Source organism: Sinocyclocheilus rhinocerous, unplaced genomic scaffold (assembly GCF_001515625.1).
Source record: "Sinocyclocheilus rhinocerous isolate Xijiao unplaced genomic scaffold, SAMN03320098_v1.1 scaffold316, whole genome shotgun sequence".
NCBI classification, from domain to species: Eukaryota; Metazoa; Chordata; class Actinopteri; order Cypriniformes; family Cyprinidae; genus Sinocyclocheilus; species Sinocyclocheilus rhinocerous.
Genome location: NW_015631108.1, coordinates 84,668 through 97,759, shown reverse-complemented (window position 1 = coordinate 97,759; position 13,092 = coordinate 84,668). Strand labels below are relative to the sequence as shown.

The 13,092-nt window shown below is 35.6% G+C and overlaps 1 protein-coding gene across 1 annotated transcript in view; it reads left to right on the top strand.

Moving 5' to 3' along the window:
- The first annotated feature begins 239 nt into the window (after positions 1–239).
- Positions 240–13,092, top strand: part of LOC107741609 (protein NLRC3-like) — a 38,293-nt gene continuing 25,440 nt past the window's right edge. Inside the window, exons 1-5 of the mRNA XM_016554371.1 lie at positions 240–292; positions 1,214–1,366; positions 1,559–1,588; positions 5,187–6,969; positions 7,566–7,739. Coding sequence (XP_016409857.1) covers positions 1,234–1,366; positions 1,559–1,588; positions 5,187–6,969; positions 7,566–7,739 — 2,120 coding nt within the window. The 5' untranslated portion in view covers positions 240–292; positions 1,214–1,233. The remainder of the gene's footprint in view (positions 293–1,213; positions 1,367–1,558; positions 1,589–5,186; positions 6,970–7,565; positions 7,740–13,092) is intronic.

Genomic DNA, 13,092 nt, shown 5'->3' with positions numbered 1-13,092 from the left:
AATCTTTTTCTTGTCCAGCAGAAGTGAGTCAGTGACAGAAGATGACGTCAGAGCAGATGGATACACTGGATGAGGATCAAAACAGAAACGCCTTTTACAGATGCTGTTGCTGTTACAGACGACTGAAGTTCAGAACATCTAGTTGAGACACTTTTATTAGTTTGACGGAACAATATCTCACTTAATATTTATCTGTAACTTCTGTTTATATTTTAACATTCTTTATTCATCTTTTTCTTCACATATGAACATGAATGCCCAGACACAGAAGAGAAACATGGAAAAAAACAAGGTGAAGCAACTTTAACGTAACAATAAGACTCAGACAGAGCTGGGGTCATGAATCCATGTCCAGAAGTTTATCATCAAACATGATATGAACATGAAGAGAAGCAAAGATACAAAACCTAAAGAACAAAGAAATCAAAGAGTTGGTTCCCAAACTTTTTCTGCCAGCCTTTCTTTTGTACAGAATTTTTTTGTCAGAATTTATGATGTCAGAAATAGAACGGGACATCAGTTTACTGTCAGGAATTTGTTGCGCTGAATCCAGCATAGACCGCATCACTGATTATAGTAGGTTCTATTTGCTTTTTGTGTTGCTCTGCTAGTTGTGATGTTTGAAGTAGATTTATTATTAGTCCTTTCACAAACCTGTCCATGCTAAATGCAGAAACATGCATCATGAATTTATATTTTGTATCTTGTATCACAAATAACCAGTAAATAATGTATTATTATAATTATAATAAATTAATAATTACATTTTTAATTTAATTTTGTATCACGCTGATGAGGTTTCTTTTGCATAACAATCTGCTGCCTGTACATTATCACTTAGCCTTGTTGGGGACCCTAGTTTGAGAAACTTTAAACTAAACCAAACATCTAGTTGTAAGTTACATTTGGTCTGTATTTGATGAGTATTTGGCAATCATTTTAGGGTTTTTTAGCAAGTAACACTAAAGTTTTGTTGTTTAGATAAAAGATGGTGGCTAGTATTGTGGATTCCAGTTAATGGGTTCTTTGAACACATCACCAACAGAGTCAGAAAGCATAAAAATGTCTTAATGTTTATATTATTACATGGTATGCTTAAAAAGTGTGTGTGGATACTGACCCCTTAATAAAGGAATGAATATCGCTATTATATATGATGTTGTAATGCAAGCAAATCTGTCTAAAAAATCATGAATCAATCTCTCTCGTTCAGGACACTCTGATTCAGTCCAGATGAAAAATGACCAGACTGGAGTCAGCCAGGATATAAAAGCTGAAACATGTGCAAGTGTATATGCTCCTTTATTGGCTCGAAACATCATCAGTGGAACAATAAACTTTTATGGCTCAAATCCTGCAGGAAATGGTACATTTACATTACTATGATAAGACTGGTAATGTTACAACCTCATAGTAATTTTAATAGGACTCACATGACTAGGACTAACATCATTTTAATACTATGGAATGATATCTAACAATATTTATTTGTTTCTTTTATTTATCTCATTCTTTATGCATCTTTTCTTTCTCCTCACAGATCAACATACATTTTTAGAGACAGCAGAGGAACAGAGAGAAAATCAAGGTAAATCAACCATAGATATAACAGAGTTTTACAGCCAAACGTTTTAACAATATATGAACTACACCACTCCAGTTTGTCATAATCCTAATGAAGAAAATATTAAAACACCCAATAGGATAGAGTTAAACCTGCAGGAATTTAAATAAATAAACAGTTGAGAACTGAAGTGTTTAATAATTCATAGATGTTGTGATTCTACACTTAGATACTTCATAATGATTCCCCACCAAAATAATTTACACATCCTAAAAATGATCAACACAAAACTTGCACATAGCAGAAAAGTTACAAACCTGCATTGTGTATGTGTGGATTACCTTTTACATTAACCTGAAAGCTCCAACCAACTATGAGCGTGACATTAGTTACCATGATAAGAACTGTGCAAGAATATAAGATAAACAAAAATTTTTTAAATTAAATTTACCAAACCAAATACATAAACACGTTTAAGCCTAAATAGTATGAATTTACTTCAGAAATGAATGTAGTGTAATATAACATATTAAGACTTGTTTTCATAAATTGTATGTGGAATCTAAGTATTTTTTTCTTAACACTAAGAAATATTGGTGAAACTAATCACAAGACTCACGGTTCGGAACTTTTTATGGGTTTTAAGTCATGGAACAGATCATTTTTCATATCAGCAAAAAAATAAAGAAAGAAACGTAACTCTCTTTACAAATGTAACTTCGCTTTCCAGTTATTATTTAAAGAACACTTTAAGTACTGCTTAATTAGTGAACAAAAAAAACATTACTAACAGATACATTTTTTAATTTGGCATTTACAATTACAATTTTATGGAAACCGTTTCTTTTTTCTCAGAATTGTGTGATATAAACTCGCAATTATGACTTTTTTTCTCAGAATTGCGAGTTCATATCTTGCAATTGTGACTTTATAACACGCAATTGCAAGTTTATATCTCGTAATTCGGACTTTATAACTCACAATTGCGAGTTATAAAGTCAGAATTGTGAGTTACAATTCTGACTTTATAACTCGCAATTTTGACTTTATAACTCGCAATTGCGAGTTTATATCACGCAACTCTGACTTTATAACTCGCAATTGCGTGTCCTTCGAGATATGAACTCGCAATTCTGAGAAAAAATTTCAGAATTGTGAGATAAAAAGTCGCAATTACCTTGTTTTATTTTGTATTCAGTGGCGTAAATGGGCTTCCATACAATTTTCAATGTAAGAGTCATACGAACATTAAAAGTGCACCTCAGGAAACATGAAATAATAAAATAAAATACAGTTCATGACCCCTTTAAATCTCTTAAACAGTGCTGGGTAGTAACTGATTACATGTAATCTGGATTACATGATCAGATTCCAAACGTTTTGTACTTGTAATTAGATTGCATTACATTTTAAAATGTTCATAATCAGATTACAGTTACTTTTTATGGATTACATAAATTATTCACACAGTATATTAATAATTTATTGATTCATTTTTTTTCTCTTTCAAATTTTTCTCTCTAAAAAATTCTACTGTGTGCCATATTGAATACAGTGAGTATTTACAATATAGAATGGACATGTAAATGCCATGCAAATTAATTTGTAATCCATGCATCTGAACTTGGGGACAAATGCACCTCTCAATCTATACCATGTATGTGTTGAATAATTAAGCAAGTTACTAAACACTGCCGATGTATAACTGACAAAAATATTTAAAACCTGGAAGACTTTGACCATGTCATTGTTGTTTTCATGTTTATTGATGATTGTTCATGTGATGCAGGAATTCCTAATTTATTTATTTGCTGGTCAAATCCCTTTGAAGTCCACTGTCCCTCTGAAATTTAACCCTACTTACATCTATAAACAAGTGAAGTCAAAATAATCTAAAAATAACCCAAAAGTAGTCAGAATACATTACCTAAAATTAATAATTTAGATTACATTACTAACTACAGTTTTCATCATGTAGTTTGCAATCAGTAACAGACTACAATTTGTAAGTAATCTACCCAGAACTACTTTCAAGATCGCAGCAGAGGACGATTAAACACCTCACCATTATGTTAATTAGTGTGGGTTAGGGTAAGTTGAGCACTTGACCCTTGAGTTAAATTTTTATTTATTTTACAAACCATCACACCTCAAAGATGCTACAAAATACAACATCTTTCCAAAAGCATTTTCACTGATGTTTTCATTGACGTGACTGTTGATGTCTGTGTGCCTAAATGATACAATTGTCCAGAATGTTTTATGCAGAACATGTTTTAAATCTTTCAGAATAACTGATTGCTGTTGGATTTCGTACTGTAGTTGGTAATGCAAAATTGAAGTATATTAATGGCACAACATACTAATATCAATAAATTGGGTCACTTCATGATAATTGTCACCTTTAAAGTTAAGGGTTAAATATTCAACTAATAACCATAATGGTGACTTCAAAAGAACCTTTCAACAAAACATCAATTATTATTAATTATCACATAATGACTCACTTAGGGGCTGTTTACACCTGGTCACTTCATGCATTTTGTCTGATCGGATAGCTATCCGATCGTGAAAAGACCAGGCCTAAATACCCTCCGAAACGCATTCGAGGTGAAACGCATTCAAACACTTCAGGAGGTGGTCTGGGCCGCATTCCAGACGAAACTGGACAAGTGTAAATGCATCTGGTTTTTGAAACCACATATGTCAATTTTACTCCTCCCAAAATGTTAGCCACCACAAGCCAACGCGCAAACTGCCGCGAATGAAACAAAGTAAGACGCAGACGGTCAACACACAATCATCTTCATTAAAAGTAGTAAGACAAACTTATCTTTCCAGTGCTGATGTCGCGCGCTCTCCTATTGCGGTAATGAGCTGATAGTTAATGAAATGCAGCGCTTATCTTTTGATTTCGTTGACTCCGTTAAATTTAAATATAGCGTGGGAATTGAAGACTGGATTTAAATGCGTTTTGCGACGACACATTGAACTCCGTTAAATTTAAATATAGCGCGGGAATTGAAGATCGGATTTAAATGCGTTTTGCAACGACACATTTATGTGGCCAAGTGTAAATGGAAACGTTTGAACAAATCAGATAGATATCCAATCAGCGAAAATGCGTGAAATGACCAGGTGTAAACAGGCCCTTAATCATTTCGTGAACGTCAACACTGCTTCAATGTTATTATTTACACTCTGAGTGTGGACTTAAATTCACACCAAGAATTTTGCTGTGTTTTTAAAACATGAAAAAATCGTTCAGTCCAGTAAGACAAAATACTTAAGTAATAAAAACTTGTTGCTTCTCAAGTGTTAAAAGTGCTAAAGGAAAGTCAGAAAACAGAAACAAAGAGAAGGTGAGAAGAGATTTTCCTGTATAAAATAGCTTTTCTCTAAAAATAGTCCAATAACATGTGAAAGCAGCATTGTCCTCTTCCTTACAGTAAATTCAAAGTACTTTGACATGTTGGTTTGTCTTTTGATCCCAGTGCAGGAAAGTGCTGCTTGCAGCAGTATGAATATAATTTCTTTGCCTGCACCAGTTAACAATATTGTCAATGTCCATTTTCAAATGCCATTTCCTCAATACTATTCGTTTCTTTTTTTCGCCCTGAAGTTTTGAGGCTGCAAAAATTCTTGGAAACTCACAAAACCAACATGAAGAAGAAAGTAGAACGTATTTTTGAGTGCAAGAAAGAAAATGAAGCACGTCTCGAGGCTGTTTACACAGAACTGTTCATCACAGAGGGAGATATGAAAGATGTCAATCAGGAACATGAGTTTCTGAAAAATGATCATGCTCTAAAGACCCAGAAATCACAGGACAGACCAATCAACTGCAATGATATATTTACATTATCAAGGAGAAAAAATGAGAAAAAGATTGTGTTGACTAAGGGCATTGCTGGCATTGGAAAAACTGTGTCTGTTCATAAGTTCATCATGGACTGGGCAGAAGGAAAAGCCAATCAGGATATAGACTGTGTGTTCATGCTTCCATTCCGAGAGATTAACTGCATTAAAGACAGAGAGGTCAATCTTCATGAGTTCTTACAGGTATTTTATAAAGAACTGAAGGACCTGGCGAAATCAAAGTTATATACGGAATCTAAACTTGCATTTATATTTGATGGACTTGATGAGAGTCGACTGCCTTTGAATTTTGAAAGCGGAATATTGAACAGTGTTCAGGAAAGATCATCTGTAGATGTGCTGTTTATGAGTCTGGTCAAAGGGAATCTGCTTCCATCAGCTCTTGTCTGGGTGACCTCACGCCCAGCAGCAGCCAATCAGATCCCTCCTCAGTATGTAGGTTTGTTCACAGAAGTGCGAGGATTCACTGACCAACAGAAGGAGCAGTACTTCAGAAAGAGAATCACAGATGAGGCTCAAGCCTCCAGAATCATCTCACAAATTAAGACATCTCGTAGTCTCTACATCATGTGCCACATTCCTGTGTTCTGCTGGATCACAGCCACAGTACTTCAGGATATTCTCATTGAGAACAATACAGAGAACATCAGCACAACACTCACTGAAATGTACATTCACTTCCTGCTGATACAGATGAACATGAAGAATCAGAAGTATGATGAACAAGAAGAAAGACAACGTACAAAGCACTTACAATCAAATAGCGAAATGATTTTGAAGTTAGCCAAGCTGGCGTTTGAACAGCTGAAGGAGAAACACATTGTGTTCTATGAGGAAGATCTGGAAAAATGTGGTATTGAGGTGAATGTAGCCACTGAGTTCACAGGAATGATTGCTGAGATCTTTAAGAAGGAAAATGGACTTCATGAGATAAAGGTCTTCTGCTTTGTGCACCTGAGTGTTCAAGAGTTCCTCGCTGCAGTGCATGTTATCATCTGTTACATGAACAAGAACATGCAGGAGCTTCAGTTTTTCTTTGATGAGCCAAAACAAAATGTCACTTTGCAGGAGCTACTACAGAAGGCTGTTGATGAAGCCATAAAGAGTGAGAGCGGACATCTGGACCTGTTCCTACGGTTTCTGATGGGCATTTCACTGAAATCTAACCAAACCCTGCTCAAAGGCCTGATCACCCACACTGAAGACACCACAGAAAGCATTACACAAACAGCTGAATACATTAAACGAGTCCAAAACGAATACAGTATCTCAGATGAAACTTCAGTCAACCTATTTTTCTGTTTACTTGAGCTCAAGGATCATTCGTTATATGAGGAAATCCAGAGTTACCTTAATTCAGATGAACATCCGGGAAGAAAATTCTCATCTTCGATGTGCACAGTGCTGACCTACATACTGCTGATGTCAGAGAAGGTGCTGGATGAGTTCGACCCAAAGAGGTTCACATCATCACAAGCAGACTACAAGAGACTCATTCCAGCTGTGAGATGTTGCAGAAAAGCCTTGTGAGTAATTTCACTCACTGCGGTTCAATTGAAGGGTTAGTTCACCCAAAAATGAAAATTAGGCTGTGTTTTACTCACCCCCGATGCATCCTAGGTGTATATGACTTTCTTCTTTCAGACGAATCCAGTCGGAGTTATATAAAAAAATGTCTTTGATCTTTCAAGCTCTATCGTTGTACTCAGCGGGTGTTGCATTCCTTCTGTCCAAAAGACGTGAAATAAAACGCACCCTTCCACAAAAAAAAGTGGTGTGAGACACTTTTTTTTGTGGAAGGGTGCTTTTTATTTCACGTCTTTTGGACAGAAGGAATGCAACACCCGCTGAGTGCAACGATAGAACTTGAAAGATCAAAGACAATTTTTTATATAAATCCGAATGGATTCGTCTGAAAGAAGAAAGTCATATACATCTAGGATGCATCGGGGGTGAGTAAAACGCAGCCTAATTTTTATTTTGGGGTGAACTAACCCTTTAAATGTTTTGTTCTACATCACTAAACAATTAAATGCCAAAATACTATGTGAAATGTTTTCCTGTTAATGCATAAACACTAAACTTCACAAAAATAATCTGGCTAAACATTTTGTTTTGACAGATTTGACGGCTGTGGTTTTGATAAAACATGCTGTGAAACTCTGTCTTCTGCTCTACAATCATCAAACTCTCATCTGACAGAGCTGGACCTGAGTAGCAATCACCTGCAGGATTCAGGAGTGAAGCTGCTTTATGAAGGACTGAAGAGTTCACACTGTCAACTGAACATACTGAGGTTTGACATTCACATTCACTGAATTACTATGTTTAAATATGTGGATGAAAATGTGTTTCATAACTATAGCTAGCAGATATTTTCCCGTCTATATTATAGTATGATTATATCAGTGACATTTTCTCCAAGAACACAAGGCAATGCCTACTCAAAAACCTGATGAGAAAACAATCAGGGTTCTCAAGCATCCTGGAAACATGGAATTTTGTAATGCAGTTTTTCAGTTATAAGAATGAAATAATACCTACATTTCCTTAATCCTTTAAAGGGGACCTATTTATGCCCCATTTTACAAGATGTAATATAAATCTCAGATGTCCCCAGAATTTGTCTAAAGTTTCAGCTCAAAATACCCCACAGATCATTTATTATACCATTTTGAAAATGCTCATTTTGAGTGAAAGCAGAAATATGCTAAAATTATTTGCATGCGTTTTAAAGCCATATCAGTTTAAACCAGAGATGGGCACTAGAGTTAGTGACTCGGACTCGAATCGCAGTCGAGTCGCATTTTAATAGACTTAAGACTCGACTTCAGACTTGACCTAAAATGACTTCAGATTTGACTCGACTCGAGAAGAACTTGTGAATATTTTAAACACAACTTGAGTCTTTTATCCTTAACTACTGATATCATAAACTTGGAATTTACTTATATCGTTTTACTATATCTGCATCACATATTTCCTTGATGATGTAGATGGGACTCTTATCATAGTATTTGATGACGTACGTCAGCGTACATTCCGAAATGTCAGAAGAGTATGAAACGTGGTGGGAGCCACCGTGTATATGTTCTCACATTTGGTTACATTAGTGTGTCAGAATCAGGAACTTCATAAAGCTCGGCTATATGCAGTGAATGTGGGAAAACAATTAACTCTTTCCCCGCCATTGACGAGTTATCTCATCTTTTAGAAGACAACGCTTCCCCGCCAAAGATGTTTTGCTATTACACATCTTCTGAACGAGTACAAAACCTCCCGAACAAAAACACATGTGTACAGGACGGAGAAACGAGCGATCTCTTATGTAAACAGATTTTCTCACCTTTTTGCTCAAAATTATGCATTTTTTATGAAACCTACCTATATTCAAGAGTTGATAAAAAAAAAGAATGCTTTAAGCTAGAATAAAACTGATTGTTTTGTTTAAAAGTTTATTTTGGTGTATTGCATATTCAAATATTCATACAGTAAAATATTCTGGAGGCCATCAAATTTTAGTGAAAATCATCAAAATCGCTGGCGGTGGCTGGCAACTTTTTTCAAAAATGCTGGCGGGGAAAGAGTTAGATAGTTAGATAGATACCAGAATGACAGCATCAAATCTTAGAACGTATCACATCTTAGAATGCATCCACAAAGGTTAGTAACATTAACTCACATACTGTATGCTATGTTGTGTCCTGTTAAAAACATGAAAAAAAGAAAAAAAACCCATCTAGCCTTAAACCTAGCACAAAATTTCTTTTCGTAATATACACAGATACGGCTTTTTTTCCTCTCTTTATGTGTGTGTGTGTTCAGGTTTAACTAATCATAATGGAAAAACTGACGATTCAAATAAACATATTGATAATCTATAAACATTTATTCAGATGCAGCACCTAATAAATGTAATTATGTCTAACAATTAACGTTTTAATTGGTGCAATTAATTATGGAAAAAATAACGCGTTTGGGTTTATATATCATATGATATAATTTATCAATATCACGAGCAAGAGTGCTGTTTTTCCTGAATATCTGCACGATTGCAAATGTGATATTGATTTCATACAATATTGTAATAAACAAGAATATTATGTAAAATTTTAGACACAATATTGTATTGTCTGTTTTGCTCAATTTCACAAATGAAAATAGGTCACCCAAGCCACAGCAGAAATAGAAACACAGCGGCGTTTCGTTCCTGAATGAATCTATGTTACATTTTTTAACAAATTGAGTCAATGATTCAGTGGGCAATTCATAAAGACAGTCACTTGCCTCGTTTCTGAATTAATCATCCGTTTGAAGGAGTCGGTTGAATGAATGACTGAATGACTCATTCAATCATTAAGACGGTGACTTGCCGCCACCTACTGGAGGTTTTAGTTTCATATTTTGAGTATCATCAAAGCCACTGGAAGGCAAGCCTGCAACCTTTAGCCAAAAAAAAGGTAACAGCTAATGCTAGCGCTTCCGCTTTGGCGGTACGCAGGAAAGGAGACCAGAAGCCATTTGGTTTGAATGGATGTCAGTGGAGGAGAGGTTTCACTATGCTGAATAAACATTTTTTGAGGAAACAGCTTATCATTTAATGAATCGACAGCCTATCGGCTAATCTTCAACATGTTTTACACTAAACAATAGTTTTGGATTGAACTATTTATAGAGTATACACTGAAAAAATTTTGTTTTATAAGAGAAGCCACAGATTTTTTGTGACCGGTTGGATTCAGCTTACGGCACTTCTCATCCATTCTTATGGTATCCATAAATGGCGACTGAGTGTCACACAACTCTGACTGAAATTCAATGACGTCAAGGCTATAATGTGATTGGTTATCAAGGCACATGTGATCCAAGTTGACCATTACACTTTCTCCAATAGTAAGTAATACAGACCCTCTCATCTCCCAATAGTAAGACAATCTCTGGTATCATTTCATAAAAAAAAAATCATTCATTTCAAAATAATAAAAAAAAAAAAAAACATTAAAGCCCATCTATTATCATTATTTATGCTATGCTGAATCAAAATATTTCTTTCTAAAGCTACTTTTTGTACTTTTTATGTCTATTAAGTGCTTTTCTCATCTAACACAATGTTTTTAAATGATCTTTTGGGGGGCATATTTTCAGCTAAAATTGATGTGTGGTAAATTTGTGATTAATTAGATCTAGAATTAGATTAATTATCATCTAGTGGCTACATCATGGTGTTACAGATGATTTTGAATATGAACGAGCCTCCTCAAATTAATAAACTTACATGTAAGCTACAATCCTAGTAGTATCCCTGGAACATATTTTGTCTTGAAAAAACAACCTTGTAAATAGGATTTTTAAGGATGAGAATTTATTTGCAACAATTAATGAAATGACTCCAGACTCGTGATGAAAGACTTCAGACTTGAATCTGACTCCAACTTAAAGACTTCAGACTTGACTCGGACTTCAGATGAAAGACTTTTCGACATGTCTGGTTTAAACTTCTAATATACAGTTTTCTAAGCGCATACATCTGAAGTATGCGCACATAAAACGGCTGTCACACAGCATGTCAGTACTAAACTAAGTTATCTTTCATGTCTTATTGCGCTTAAACTGTCAAATACAAAAAAAAGGTTAATTCAAAAACACGTAATTTACATAAACACAGTTGGTTATGTCTGTGCTCGTAAACAGCTGGGAAAGAAATCGCATATTAATATTAGATCTGTGTATTAAGTGACATCCGCATAATATATAGTACCTACTGCTGTCTATGCTGTTAATATGAGCCAAACAATAAGTAAAAACAGAAAATCACTCAATGCTCTTGACTGAATAACTTCTGTAGCTTTAATAAGAAGACATTTCTTACGTGAATGCTGCTTTTAAATGCTCTAGCATGAAGATAAACAGACGTGTGCGGGGCCTGTACAAAGTGACGTAACTTAGGGGCGTGTCTAAAGGGGTGGCACCGGCCCCCCCTTGTGCCCCCCTAGCACAGACTGATCCGAGTATAACATCTGCAATTCGGGTGCATTTAAAATCTTACGCGCTGATGTCATACGCTAATCGGCAGTGTAGCGCCGCTTGAAGTGAAACACACCTACTCACTGTCTGGTTTACTGCCAATTATTTCCCGTATATTTACGACGCCATTGGATTAGAGTGCTGTCAATTACACAATGCTCAACGCCATTGGATTAGAGTGCTGTCAATTAATTACACAATGCTCAACGCCATTGGATTAGAGTTCTGTCAATTAATTATACAATGCTCAACGCCATTGGATTAGAGTGCTGTCAATTAATTATACAATGCTCAACGCCATTGGATTAGAGTTCTGTCAATTACACAATGCTCAACGCCATTGGATTAGAGTGCTGTCAATTACACAATGCTCAACGCCATTGGATTAGAGTGCTGTCAATTACACAGCTCAAACAGTAGAAGCGTGATTTTGCAGGTTGCAGACCACGTCTCTGTTCATTGTAAAATTATAGTTCATTGTAAAATTATATATATAATATGAAATACGTTAATGTATGTTGAAAGCTCCTTAGAGTTTGTGCTTAGTTGTGTTATTCAGCCGCGATGCACCAGCACCGTTTAAAATAAAAATCGTTATGTTACATTTCTTTCTGTTGTTTCAAAGATTAAAGACACTTGTGCAGTGCCATTTTTATGTCATCTCACTTGTGTTGGGGCACATGACTTTTCCCATGGGCCCCCCCTGACTGGTTCTTGGTCCCCCCTGTGCCACCCCATTAAAAAAAATCCTAGAATCACCCCTGACGTCACTTTGTACAGATTCTGAGAACGGATTGTTCTGAGACACTGCTTATGATTTATGGGGATTAAAAAAAGGAGTGGGTGAATTTTTATCATTATAGGGTGGTTGTGTACACACATTGCCAACACACATTAGTTAGGTCCCAAACTAAGTTCTTCTTCAAATGTAGTACTTTGACAGTATGCAATTTTGTAAGTAGTAAGAGAAAACTGACTTAAAAGAAATAAAATTATGGTAACAGTTATCCTTCTTGGAAACAATGTGAATTCATACACATTTTACAACATTAAAATTTGAGCTTGTGGAGCTATTTATTTACATACCTACAGTGGGTATAGAAAAGAATCACCCACCTTTAAAATAATCACATTTTGTTGCTTTGTAGCCTGAAATGAAGACGGACAGAGGTTTTGTTTTATCCAGCTGTATTTACTCAGTGCAACTTATAACATCCAAGTGAAAGATATAACACCAACAAACTTATAACATCCAAGTGAAAGATAAATCACCAACATGTCAGAAAAAAAAAGAAGAAAAAAAAAAGCCATTCCTCAAGAAAGGCCACATGCAGTCACGACTGAGCTTTGCCACGTGGAAAAAGGTGTTATGGTCAGATGAGACTAAAATTGAATTATTTGGCCTCAACACCAAACAATATGTCTGGCAGAAATCCAATACAGGGGGTTTTTCTCTGCAGCAGGGACTGGAGCACTTGTCAAGATAGAATGAAAAATGGATGGGGCAAAATACCGTCAAATTCTTGAGAAAAATCTGGTGCCATCTGCCAGAAAGTTGTCAATGGGAAGAAGGTTTACCTTCCAACATGACAATGACCCAAAGCACACAGCAAAACTGAGCACAC